Source organism: Aotus nancymaae, unplaced genomic scaffold (assembly GCF_030222135.1).
Source record: "Aotus nancymaae isolate 86718 unplaced genomic scaffold, 86718_ANA_hifiasm-v0.15.2.pri h1tg000067l, whole genome shotgun sequence".
Taxonomy (NCBI): Eukaryota; Metazoa; Chordata; class Mammalia; order Primates; family Aotidae; genus Aotus; species Aotus nancymaae.
Genome location: NW_026988482.1, coordinates 24,541,447 through 24,554,462, shown reverse-complemented (window position 1 = coordinate 24,554,462; position 13,016 = coordinate 24,541,447). Strand labels below are relative to the sequence as shown.

The window sequence follows — 13,016 nt, the reverse complement described above, 5'->3', positions numbered from 1 at the left end:
CACCTCCATATAGCCCAAGTCTGCAGTCATTCGGAAGCCCCTGACTAGGCTGGCGGCCAGGCTCAGTCCTTTGCTCTCCCTCGCTCTGTAGAGTGCCACATGTAGGGCAGCTCTAGTCCTCTTGATCCTACCAGGGGACCCCTGGCCTGATGGACACGGACACTCCCCTTCCTGGCCTCTGCTGAGCCCAGAGGGCACCCCATGTCTGGCCTGCCTGGCAGCAAGGGGAGGATACAGGACGTTGCTAAGCAGAAACTTGCGGGACTTCTCATGCCTCAGGATGGCGATAGTGAGCCGTAGGTAATGGATCTGTGGAGAGGGGGTGTTCAGAGTGGACGGGGGAATTCCAGGGGGGCCAGGACAGGGGCAGGTGCTCCCACCTGTAGGCCCAGGTCTGGGACGATGGGTGAGAACCGGTACAGCCGAAGCAGAGACATCATCAACTGCTTGAGGCAATCTTGTACCTCGTAGTCCTGGGGGAGAGATGCCAGGGCAGCCAGGTTTGGGGTTTTCTCCAAGACTCTCCCCGTATCTTCCCAACCCCAGTGAAGACTGACAGCCAGGCCTGAGGCCTGAGGTCAGGAGCCTCACCTCCATGAAGAGCCACAAGAGGTCCAGGACCTGGTGCACCACGGACTGTGCCTGTGCGTGTGTGCCCTTCTCCACGATGCCCAGCAGGAAGCTCATGAGCACAGCCTCCACCAGGTACACCTTGCGCTGCACCAAGGCCAGGCACTGGTGAGGTGGTGGCCTTCCACTCTGGTCAAGGCACCCCTGCCCTGGCACATGGCAGAGGCCACGCCGAGGGCTCCAGCCTCAGGCACAGGGCCTTGAGCCACTCGAGCAACACCAAACATAGATGAGCCCTTCCGGGTTCTGACTGAGGGACAAGAAGGCCACTGCCCCACAGCTCCTCTAGGGCTTGGCATACGCAGTTTCCTTGGCCTGTGATGTTATTACCCTTCAGTCTTCTTTCCAGGACATCCCCTGATGCCCTTGGCTGGCAATGTCCCTGTTTCCCTGGGGAACCAACTTTGAGGTCTGAGGGCCCTGGTCACATGGGGCTCCCGCCAGGTGATGCTACGGGCACCTCAGCACCGCAGCCCCTAGTGAGGACACATCTACATGGGCGTGTCTGGCAAGGCCTGCCTCCTCCCCTCCCAATGCCGCTCACCAGGAGCGGTGCAAAGCGATGGAAGATGTGGGCCAGTGTGAGGAGGACAGTGGGTTGGCCCCGCAACCGCCACTCGGAGCTCTCCTTGTCCAACAGCTGCCCTTCCTGTGTGGAGGGGGAGGAGGGAGAAGTGTGAGGGGCAGGAGGCTATGGAAGGTCCCCAGCCCGCCTGGCCCAGACCTCAGCTTACCACGGGGTCCAGCTCCACACTCAGCACTGCCCGGAAGCAGCCCAGCAACCTCTGTGCCCGCACCAGGTCAGCACTAGGTGGGTCCTGCAGGGGCCGGTAGCCCGCCACTGGGTAGGTGCCACAGAGTTAAGCCAGCAACGCCTTATCTATGGCTCAGACATGCCCACTATCCCTCCCCACTGACAACGCTGAGGGGCCTGGTCTCTAAGGCAGGGCTGGTTTGCATCACAACTCGCCTACTTATTCTCCCTAGGGAGGACACTTCAAGTTCCTCATCTGTTAATGGAAACAAGGGCACCCATTGCTGCTGCGAGGAAAGTTGCCTCCCACTCACTCTGTAGCAGCCGGGGCCTGCAAGCAGCCCACCACAACCCTGGGGTAGGGAGCCCCTCATCCCAGTTTCCCCAAGAGCTTCTGAGCAGCCCACAGCCATTTTCCCAAAATGATATCGCAGAGGACGGCTGCCAAAGTTGAAGGCCACGGACTCCTTGAAAGAAAGGCTGATGGCTGGGAAGTAGGCCATGCCCAGGCCCCTGGATAGGTTCTCGAAGGCAGTGCCCAGTGATACACCGTTCCTGGGGGAGAAGGGTGGGTCTGTGAGCCAGTGCTAAGAAGCATATGCTTGCCCATGCTCAGGCTATCAACCTCCACCTGGCCCCTTACAGGGCCCAGGAGGCGGGGCAGTCTGGGGAGGCGCCAGAGGCCAGGCCTGTGCATACAGATAGGAAACTCACAGGCAGAAGGACAGCGTGCCATCATCCAGGTCGATCAGACAGCTCACGATGTCCCCCGCTGCCCACGCCTGCCACGAGAGGAGGCCTCATAGAGGCACAGAAGCCCAGCGGCCTGCTGGCTCTGCACCCCAGCTATGTTTCCAGAACCACCCGGTGGAGACTGGCAACAAGGACAAAGGACCTGGGTCCCTGACCCTTCCCTGGTGCCCTATAGTCCCTTATGGCTGCCCAGTGGCTCTAAATAAGTTGTAGTGACAGTCATGGGATGGATGACCCACAGGGGGCTTGGCTCTCACCTTGCCATAATTCGTTGTGGTCACGTTCCACTTGCGCACACGGTTGCCATCATAGGCATAGGAGTTGTGTGTATCTCCAACCCCCTCCTAGGGAGGAACTGCCTGTGAGGTCCCTGGTGAGGCAGACAGGGGCTGGGCCAGAGCCCACCAATCACCAGCCTTGGACCCGTATGGCTCTAGAGAAGGGAACAAATGATCTAAGGGAAAGAGTAAGGGGTATTCTCTGAGCTGGGGTGCCTGGGATGGGGTGGGACATGTTTCTTCTCCAGAGGGCAGTACAGGTTAGGGTCCTGGGCAGGTCTGAGGGGCTCCAGAGCCCTGATAAGGCCTGTGGCAGAGGCTCTCCTTGGGCCCAGGGAGGGGTCCCCTCCCCCACATGTACCTCCTGGTTGAAGCGGCAGCTGATGGTGCACCAACCAATCTGCATGAGCCCCTGGGAGGAGATGAGGACCTCGTAGACCCATTTCCCTGGAAAAGAGCTGAGTTAGGCCCACAAGGTGGACAAAGACTGCCTCCTGCCTCAAGCCTGGGCCCTCAAACTTTCTCCCAACTACTTGGGCTACAACAGAGTAGGGTCTCACCTTTGTACACGCATGTGGTAGAGCGGATGGTGCCAAAGTTGCTGTGTCCAATCACCTGGGTGAAGAAGAGGGGTGGTAGACTTCCTCCCAGGTACACAGAGCATCTCCCCAGGGGGAAAAGACCCCATCCCCAATTGGGCAAGCCCTGGTGGTATTTGCCTATGGTAGCCAACACGCACTGTGCCTGAAGACAGTGGGAGGGGGCAGGCCTGTATCGGGAGGGATCCTGGGCCAGGGAAAAGATGAGAGAGGGGCCGTGCTCAGAAGGGCTGAGAACTGAGGCCATATCAAGACTGTTTCAGGGCTTTGGTGAAAGTCTGAGGACTGAGAACACAACAGTCTGGGGCCACATCAGGACATGTTTTTGGCTGCAGCCTCATCAAGATGAGAGACTAGGGCCACATCAGGAGGAGCTTGGGGCTGTCAGAAGGGGCTGGATCTGCATCTCCACACCTCACCCTCACTCACCCCCAGCAGGTCATCATCTACCAGGAGAAGCCCCTCGAAGCCGCCTGTGTGATCCAGGACCACAGTGGATGGGCCAAGCCGCCCTTCAACCTGTCCTGAAAAGGGGAGAGAGGGTCAGGAAGGGGAGAGAGGGTCAGGAAGGGCAGAGTGTTTGACAGGACACATAGGGAGTCCTGAGCTCACCAGACATCTCCAGGCCCCATAGGTCCCAGCTCTGGACCTCTCAACCCCACTTCAGAGGCGGCCACATACCCTGGCTTTCCTCTTCCTCATCGTCCACCTGTAGCAGCAGGTCCAAATGTTCTGGCAGGTTCTGGAAGTTCAGAGGTTTCCTGGGGAGAGTGAGAGGCTGCCAGGGGTCCACAAGTCCTTGAAATCAGCCAGATGACACTAAATACCATCCCTTCCCCTGAGCTCAGAGGAGGGCTGCCTAGACTCCAGAAAAAGAGCTGTGCCCAGTCTTTTGACTCTGGCATTTGGGAGGTCAGAAGGTTGGATTCTACACTAAACTCAAAAGTATAACCAGTCCAGGCTGGGCGTGGTGGCTTGTGCCTATAATTTGAGCACTTTGGGAGGCTGAAGTGGGTAAATCACTTGAGGTCAGGAGTTTGAGACCAGCCTGGCCAACATGATAAAACCCCATCTCCACAAAAAATACAAAAATTAGCTGGGTGTGGTGGCACGTATGTGTCATCCCAGCTACTTGGGAGGCTGAGGCAGGAGAACTGCTTGAACCTGGGGGGGGCAAAGGTTATAGTGAGCCAAGATTGTGTCACTGCACTCCAGCCTGGGCGACAAGAGCGAGACTCCATCCCCCCCCAAAAAAAGTATAACCAGTCCAATTTGGTGCACCTCAGGACTGTTAAAAAAAAATAGGGGCCAGGTGCAGTGGCTCACACCTGTAATCCCAGCACTTTGGGAGAAGGCGGGTGGATCATCAGGTCAGGAGTTCAAGACCAGCCTGGCCAACATAGGGAAACCCAGCCTCTACCAGAAACACAAAAAACAGCCAGGCGTGGTGGCATGTGCCTGCAATCCCAGCTACTCGGGAGTCTGAGGCAGGAGAACTGCTTGAACCCAGGAGGCAGAGGTTGTAGTGAGCCAAGATCACGCCACTGCAGTATAGCCTGGGCGACAGAGCAAGACTCCATCTCGAAAAAGAAAAAAAAGTAGCCCTCTTTAAGTCTTATTTCCTTCATCTGTAAAAATGGAATAATGGCTTATGTCAGAGATGCTGTGAAGACCCCAGGGAATAACATATGCTGCCAACCTAGCACACAACCTGCCCACTCTCAAAGGTGCCTGTGTTGATGATGTCCGGAAGAAGGCTGGGAGAAATGTTGGTTCCCAAAGTGGTCAGTACCAAGGCCACCTAGTCCAGCCCTTGCCCCTAGGCCTGTGGTTTCTTTGGGGCAGATTCCAGTCTCACCACCGCCCATCCAGGGGAGTCTGTGTTGAATGAGACATGTCCTGGAAGTATGAAAGGCTCAGCCCTTTGAGCTGCTGGCTGGCTCTGTCCATAAATGGTCAGTAGAGCACATGTCCCACCTACCCGAGCCAAAGGAGTTGGGAAAAATCTATCTGGGTGGCCCCTCATCCTCTCAACACACATGCCTAGAGGGAAACTGGTGCTGTCTAATGCCAGTCAGTGCTGTCCTGAGCTCAGCTGCTAAGAATAGCAGGGATTGAGGTGGTGGTAACCAGCAGGACTCAGGAAGAACAGAGGCCCATTACACACCTGGATCCAGCCCATAGACTGCCACCAGCTGCTCTTCCACCTTTAATGCCAGTTCCTGCCCTACTCATCCGCACAAATAGAAGCCTCTGGAAGGGGACAAAGATGGGACAAAGCACCCTGACAAGGTAGCCACTACCCAGGCTCAGGGACCACATATTCCCCCAGTGTAAGCCACTCCCAGCCCTGAGCTGTACGAGCAGAGATGCACAAAGGCCCCTTCCCACTCCTGCTCAGTCCCGGGCCAAGGCCAGGTGGTGGCTATGCAGTTGGGGTGCTCAGCTAGCAGCACAGAAGGCTAAAGCCAACCCCATCTCTGAATACCCCAGTGGGCCCAAGGATAAAGAAGCCTTCCTTAAAAGCAGTTCTAGGCCAAGCATGGTGGCTCACACCTGTAATCTCAGCACTTTGGGAGGCTGAGGTGGGAGAATCACTTGAGCCCAGGGGTTCGAGCCCGGCCTGGGTGACATAGTAAGACCCGTCTCTAAAAAATATATATATATATATTAGTTGGTTGCTGTGGCATGTGCTTGTGGTCCCACCTATGTGGGAGGCTGAAATGGGAGGATTCCTCGAGCCTTGGACTTTGAGGTTACAGTGAGCTATGATTATGTCACTGTATTCCAGCCTGGGTGACATAGCGAGATCCTGTCTCAAAAGAAAAAGAAAGTTCTTAACAGGCCCATACTTGGGACAGCTACTCCTATACCTGACCCCAAAAGTTGTGTGCCTGATCCCTGAGAGCAGACTGCACTTATCTGTGGTTAGTCGGCCTGAGAGAGCCACCACTGAGTGCCTGCAGCACTGCCCATTTGGCCAAGACCAGTGATTTGCCTGACCTTTTTGGGTCTCCTAGTTCCCAGCTCAGTGCCTTGCATCTCCACAACCACTGACTGATGGCCCTACCACCTGCTCTCTCTCCTGGCGGCCACAGCAGCAGCAGGACCATCTCTGATATCACATGAGGTAGGGATCAGATGGCCCTGGGAACAGGCCAGGACAGAGTATGAGGTGGAAGTGGGCAGGAACCTTCTGCAAGCAGGAACTTTCTGACCACCACAGCTGCTTAAATAGAACAGGTAATGATGCTGCCTTTTGGACCTGCCTAAAGAGCAGAGGTCGTAAAAGACATAATAGCTAAGGCTGCTGACGGGGTGAGAGACAGGGACAACTGTGCCTCACTGCAGGGAGGGAGAACCTACTTGATCCTTTGAAGAAATAATCTGGCAACAGTCCTTTTTTTTGAGACTGAGTCTCACGCAGTCGCCCAGGCTGGAGTGCAGTGGTGTGATTTCGGCTCACGGCAACCCCCATCTCCCGGGTTCAAGCAATTCTCCCATCTCAGCCTCCTGAGTAGCTGGGATTACAGGCAGCCGCCATCATGCCGGGCTAATTTTTGTATTTTTAGTAGAGACGGGGTTTCACCATGTTGGCCAGGCTGATCTTGAACTCCTGACCTCAGGTGATACGTCCACCTTGGCCTCCCAAAGTGCTGGGATTACAGGCGTAAACAGTCTTAAAAGTGATTGCAGTTCAAGCACTCAGCCACATGACTCCAGCCCTGGGCATCCTCACAGCATTGTTTACAAAAGCAAAAGTGTTTCCAAACTAGGGCAATTGTATAGGCCACAGCAGACCCCTGGCCCTAAAGATGCTCAGTAAGATAAATTGATAATGTGGAAAAATACTCATGGGATAACATTTGATGATACAAATGGGATGCAAATTTCTATAAACTTTTGGAAGCAGGGGACACGTCTATTATCTTGATGGTAGTGAGAGTTTCATGGGTTATATGTATGTTAACACTTATCAAATTGTATACTTTAAATATGTGTAGTTTATTGTACATTAATCACAGCTCAATAAAAATGTTTTAAGAAAAGAACTGAAGGTGACAATTTTTTTTAAAGTTTTCTATACAGCAAAATTTGAACTACATACATTATGAAATAAAGAAAACAGACATGAAGTTAAAAAGCTTCTGCACAGCAAAGGAAACAATCAACAAAGTGACGAGACAGCCCACAAATGGGATTGCAAACTACTCGTCTGACAAGGGATTAATAACCAGAATATATAAAGAGCTCAAACTCTACAAGAAAAAAACCTAGTAATTTCTATCAAAAGATGGGCAAAAAATACGAACAGACATTTCTCAAGAGAAGACATACAAATGGCAAACAGGCATATGAAAAGGTATTAAACTCTCAACATCAGAGAAATGTAAATCAAAACTACAATGAGATATCATCTCACCCCAGTTAAGGCTTTTATCCAAAAGACAGGCAATAACAAATGCTGGTGAGGATGTGGAACAAGGGAATCCTTGTACACTGTTAGTAGGAATGTAAATTATAATAGTACAATCACTATCAAGAACAGTTTACGGTGGCTCAAGCCTGTAATCCCAGCACTTTGGGAGGCCAAGGCGGGTGGATCACGAGGTCAAGAGATCGAGACCATCCTGGTCAACATTGTGAAACCCCGTCTCTACTAATACAAAAAAATTAGCTGGGCATGGTGGCGCGTGCCTGTAATCCCAGCTACTCAGGAAGCTGAGGCAGGAGAATTGCCTGAACCCAGGAGGCGGAGGTTGCGGTGAGCCGAGGTCGCGCCATTGCACTCCAGCCTGGGTAACAAGAGCGAAACTCCGTCTAAAAAAAAAAAAAAAAAAAAAAAAAAAAAAAAAAAAAAGAACAGTTTAGAGGTTCCTCAAAAAACTGAAAGTTGCCCGGGTATGGTGGCTCATGCCTGAAATCCCAGCACTTTCGGACGCTGAGGTGGGAGGATCAGCTGAGACCAGAAGTGCGAGACCAGCCTGGCCAACATGGTGAAATCCCGTCTTCACTGAAAATACAAAAAATAACCAGGCGTGGTGGCAGGCAGCTGTAATCCTAGCTACTCAGGAGGCTGAGACAGGAGAATCGCTTGAACTCAGGAGGCGGAGGTTGCAGTGAGCCGAGATCGTGCCATTGCAATCCAACCTGGGTAACAGGAGCAAAACTCTGTCTCAAAAAAACCTAAAACTTGAGCTACCATATGATCCAGCAATCCACTGCTGGGCATATACCTGAAAGAAGGGAAATCAGTACATTGAAGAGATATCTGTACTCCCATGTTTGTTGCAGCACTGTTCAAATCGCTAAGGCTTGGAAGCAATCTAAGTGTCCATCAGCAGATGGATAAAGAAAGAAAAATGGCCAGGCAAGGTGGCTCACGCCTGTAATCCCAGCACTTTGGGAGGCCGAGGTGTCGGATCACGAGGTCAGGAGATCAAGACCATCCTAGCCAACAAGGTAAAACTCCGTCTCTACTAAAAATTAAGAAAAATTAGCTGGGCATGGTGGCACATGCCTGTAGTCCCAGCTCCTTGGTGGGAGGCTGAGGCAGGAGAATTGCTTGAATCCAGGAGGCAGAGATTGCAGTGAGCTGAGATTGTGCCACTGCACTACATACAGCCTGGGCAACAGTGCAAGACTCTGTCTCAAAAAAAAAAAAAAAAGAAAGAAAACATGGTACATATATACAATGGAGTACTATTCAGCCATAAAAAAGAATGAGATCCTACCACTTGCCACAATACGGATGGAACTGGAGGTCATTATGTTAAGTAAAATAAGCCAGGCAGAAAAAGACAAACATTGCATATTATCACTTATTTGTGACAGCTAAAAATTAAAACAATTGAACTCATAGAGGCAAAGTACTGAATGGTTGCCAGAGGCTTGAAAGGGTAGTATAGGGCTTGTGGAGATGTAGGGACGGCTAATGGGTACAAAAATATAGAATTAATAAGACCTAATATTTGCTAGCTGAAGAGGGTGACTATAATAAATAATAATCGTACATTTAAAAATAACTAAAAGAGTATAACTGGATTGTTTATAGCACAAAGGACAAATGCTTGAGGAGATGGATACCCCATTTACCATGATGTGATTATTATGCATTGCATGCCTGTATCAAAGTATCTCATGTACCCCACAAATATATATACTTACTACATACTCACAAAAATTAAAAATTTAACACAAACAAAGAAAACAGAAAAGAATTACATTCGAATGGTCATGTTAGAATAACAAGATAGCAGGTGCTTTTCCTTCTTTTTTTTGAGACAGGGTCTTGCTCTGTCAGCCAGGCTAGAGTGCAGTGGCATGCAGAGGCCAGCTCACTGCAGCCTCAACCTCCTAGGCTCAAGCGATCCTCCCATATCAGCCTCCCTAATAATTGGGACTACAGGTGCATGCCACCATGCCCAGTTAATTTTTGTATTTTATTGTAGAGATGGGGTCTCGCCATGTTGCCCAAGCTGTTCTTGAACTCCTGGACTCAAGCAATCTACCCACTTTGGCCTCCCAAAGTACTGGGATTACAGGTGTGAACTACTGTGCCTGGCCCTCTATCTCTTCCTGTTTCTGCTAAAATGTACTTGTAACTTTTATACTGACTACACTTAAAAGTATGAAACTTGTAAAGAAAAGGTCCTGGAAGCGTTTGTTCTTTACAAGGTCAGTCAGAAGCTACAAGGTCCCAGGCTGGGGCGAAGGTGTGGGCAGGTACATGCAGGGCCAGATGCTGGGTGTGGAGTAGGTGCCAGGTGCTAGCTGGGCATGGAATGTGCACCCACTCCCTGACCTCTGCTCCCTGACTCTCAGAAGGAACTAGCACTGCCTGGAGAGAGGAAGAAGCAGAGTAAAGAAGGCAGACTCTCTGGCCAGAGATCTCATAGCCAGGAGCACAGTGAGAACAGATCCTAAGCCTGTCTGTCCAGAGCCCAGGCTTCCTTTCCCTACAACTGCAGCTTCCCTGCTCTGGTCTGGCCCAGCAGAGTGAGGAGGGGCCACCCGCCCAGCCATACCTGCTGGTGGCTGCTGGGGGTGCATGGTCAGAAGAGGAAAAGATGCGGTTCAGGTAGTCATTCAGCAGCTTCTCCTGCACAATGCCTGAGCCACAAGTCAGAAGGGAGAAAAGGGCCACATGATCAGTGCAGCTCCTGGCCCCTGCTGATCCCAGGCCAGCCACAGGTGCAGGAAGGCCTGAGGCCTTTGTCCCTTCCTTCTCCTCCCAACAAGAGGAGCCTCCTTCCTTCCCTGCCAGCCCTTACCTGTGACCCTGGATTTCTCAGCATCTGAGGTCAGCCTATAGCTCTTGCGGGAGAAAGACATGCCGGCCCCCTTGGATGCCATCCTTCATCTCTCATGGGCAGCCAGTCGTCCTGGAGGCTGAGCCAGACACAGAGCCTGTCTACTCAGGGCCAGCCATGGGCCCTCACGCCTGACCTCAGTCCTGCCACAGCAGGAAGGCTTGGGTGCAGGTGAGGCCAAGGTCATGCACACTAACACACAGGGCAGGGGAATGCAGGGGCTCCCAGCTTCCTACACAGGGAGGGTAGCCGAGGTCTAGGCCCCACACTTCTTGTTCTCCAGTGTCCCTGTGTCAAGCACAGGGCCTGGCAGAGAGCAGGTACCAGACATATTTTTGCCGAACCATAACTAAATGTCTCAGCTCTGTGGAAATCAGACCAAAATGTCCAAAGTGAGGTGTCCTAGAGGCAGACCCCCTGTATACATCTCAGTTGTAAGCAAACTGGGTCCAGCTCACATCCAGAAGAGAGAATCCTACACATTCCCCCAAGTGCAGACCACCACTAGTCTGATCATCTTTAGCCGTAAGTCTCACTTACTCTCCACAAGGCTGGGGCCTCTTTCCTCAGCCCTGGGTTCCTCCCTTCTTTTATCCATGGTCCTGAAAGTTTTCCTGTTCCCACTCACACATGTGGCCTCCCACCTCATCCAAGCACCACCCTTGCCCAGCCCTCATGGCAAACTCCATTGGTCCTCTACTGCAGCAATCTCTCTTATCATGTTGCTATTGCAGCTGCTCCAGAACCTGCACTAAGTCCCTGGTGCTGGCCTCACTGATGTGTAGCTGTGCTGTCCAATACAGCAGCCACCATCCACATGAAGTTACTTAAATTGAAAGTTTTAAAAATTAACAATTCGATTTCTCAGTTGCCTTAGCCACATTTCAAGAGTTCAATGACCACATGTGGCTAACGGTTACTCTATTGGACAGCACAAAGATAGAACATTTCCACCATCATAGAAAGTTATATTAGAAAGCGCAGGTCTGCCTTAGCCAGCACTCCCTACTCTGCAGCTCAGTCTCTTATCTCACCCCAAACAGCCCCTCTACTGCCAAATCCTTTCGGGTCTGCACCACGGACCTGCCCCTTGGGAAGGTGGTTTTCCCGACCTCGGGCCCTCGGTGGGCGTCTATGATCGGTGCCCCTCTCACTACCTGAGTAGTTGAAGGTCTGATTAAACTCAGTCATTTATTTGATGAGCAAACCTTCCAGACACCCTCTCCAGGTGTCAGTTGCTGAGGATCCAGGTGAGAGGCGGACCCTGTGCCCGCCCGAAGACTTCCTGTCACGGCTATCCTGTCCAGCCCCGCCGAGGTATCCGGGCTCAGAACTGAACCTACTCAGTCTGGGAGCCCAAGGACAGCGAGGGCGGCGCATGGCTCCCCCAAGTCGCCCCCGCCTGGCCCCAAGCTCCAGAGGACCTGCCAGGCCAGCTCCCGCTCGGAGTCTCGCACCACAGGCCACGATCCCTACGCTGAGGTGCCCTAGCACTGGACTAGCCTGGGCCGCGAAGGGAGCCGCCCGGACCCGCCAGGCTCAGAGCCTGGCCGCCCCTCACTCACCCCGAGCCTCGGCCGCGGCGACCCGGCTCACAACATCCGCCCAACCTCTTGGCTACGGCATCCGTCTAGGGCCAAATCACGCGCACGCTCGCGCGCTGCGCCTCCAGCCGCGCACGCGCACTGACCCGTGCCCAGCCTCCGCTAGTGACGCCTTCCACGGTCTCCCACCGAGTTGTTCCAGGCCTCAGCTTCGCCGGAAGGCCTCACCACATCCGACCTCCGCCTGCCCTGAGGATGCTCCCATCCCTGCTGTGGCAGAACGCGACGTACTAACCGGGATCCTTAGGCCGCCTATCTCAACTCCTACCTGTACTTGGAGGCCCAGCTCAGATGTTCCTTAGGACGTCTGAAAGGCTGCTCCTGCCAGAGCCCTGCTACCTGTCACCTCCACCCCTATTTAGTCCTAGCGGACAGCCTCGCTCACCTTCCCTGGGATGACACTTCTGGCGGGTGAGATAGGCCTCCTCCCTGGGCTCTGCTGCTGGGCGTAGGATGATGACCTGGCTACAGCTGGGGCCTGATAAGGCGTCAGCAAAAGAGTTGGGGGCTGGGCAATGTTGGAGCTGGGGCAAGTAATTTTCCCCAATTTACAGGGAAAACCTGAAGTTCAGAAAAGTTTAATGTCACCCAGGGGCTGGAACCCAGACCTCTGGCAACTCTCACTTTCACAATGCCCTTGGGCTGACTAGGCTGCAGAAGGGCTTCACCCCAACCCCAGAGCACCTCAAGCTTCCCCACCAAACCTTCCTAACACCTGTCCACTAAGTAGGGAGGCCTTTCAGGGGGCTAGCTGTACTAGTCCCTTGCAACTGACCTGTGGGAAGTGAGAGTTCCTCTTCTGTTGAGAAACACTGTTTATCCTGCCCCTATGGCTCCCTTGTGGAGGATACCTTGTAGTTTGTAATTAGTCGCAGGCAGGTAACAGCTGCCCACTTGTTATATTTATGTGTGTATGTAAAACACCCGTGTATTAATAAGAATCACCTGTAAAAGAGCAAATAAATGCGTGGATGACTCTCTGCTCCGGGCCCTTGGAGAGCTGCAAGCCCCGAAGTCTCTCAGGCTGTTGGTTCCCCAGGATAGATCCACTCTGTTGGCTATCTGAGTGTCTGCCTCTCTCAATA

General features: G+C 52.8%; 1 protein-coding gene across 9 annotated transcripts in view; it reads right to left on the bottom strand.

Annotated features, from left to right (window-relative positions):
* The window catches only part of RNF123 (ring finger protein 123), a 33,919-nt gene extending 21,610 nt beyond the window's left edge, over positions 1-12,309 (bottom strand). For 2 of the 9 annotated variants that reach the window (XM_021667594.2, XM_021667602.2), the window contains exons 1-15: positions 11,893-11,979; positions 10,289-10,406; positions 10,043-10,127; positions 3,696-3,775; positions 3,444-3,538; positions 2,976-3,030; positions 2,777-2,862; positions 2,395-2,481; positions 2,099-2,166; positions 1,814-1,939; positions 1,365-1,479; positions 1,175-1,279; positions 592-717; positions 381-473; positions 236-309 (exon numbers count right to left, since the gene is read on the bottom strand). In XM_021667594.2, the coding sequence (XP_021523269.2) occupies positions 236-309; positions 381-473; positions 592-717; positions 1,175-1,279; positions 1,365-1,479; positions 1,814-1,939; positions 2,099-2,166; positions 2,395-2,481; positions 2,777-2,862; positions 2,976-3,030; positions 3,444-3,538; positions 3,696-3,775; positions 10,043-10,127; positions 10,289-10,370 (1,277 nt within the window). In that variant the 5' untranslated portion in view covers positions 10,371-10,406; positions 11,893-11,979. Of the gene's footprint in view, positions 1-235; positions 310-380; positions 474-591; positions 718-1,174; positions 1,280-1,364; positions 1,480-1,813; positions 1,940-2,098; positions 2,167-2,394; positions 2,482-2,776; positions 2,863-2,975; positions 3,031-3,443; positions 3,539-3,695; positions 3,813-5,181; positions 5,268-10,042; positions 10,131-10,288; positions 10,407-11,892; positions 11,980-12,017 lie in introns of those variants that run through there. The other 7 variants (XM_021667596.2, XM_021667595.2, XM_021667599.2 and 4 more) reach the window with 7 other exon arrangements.
* Positions 12,310-13,016: the final 707 nt, after the last annotated feature.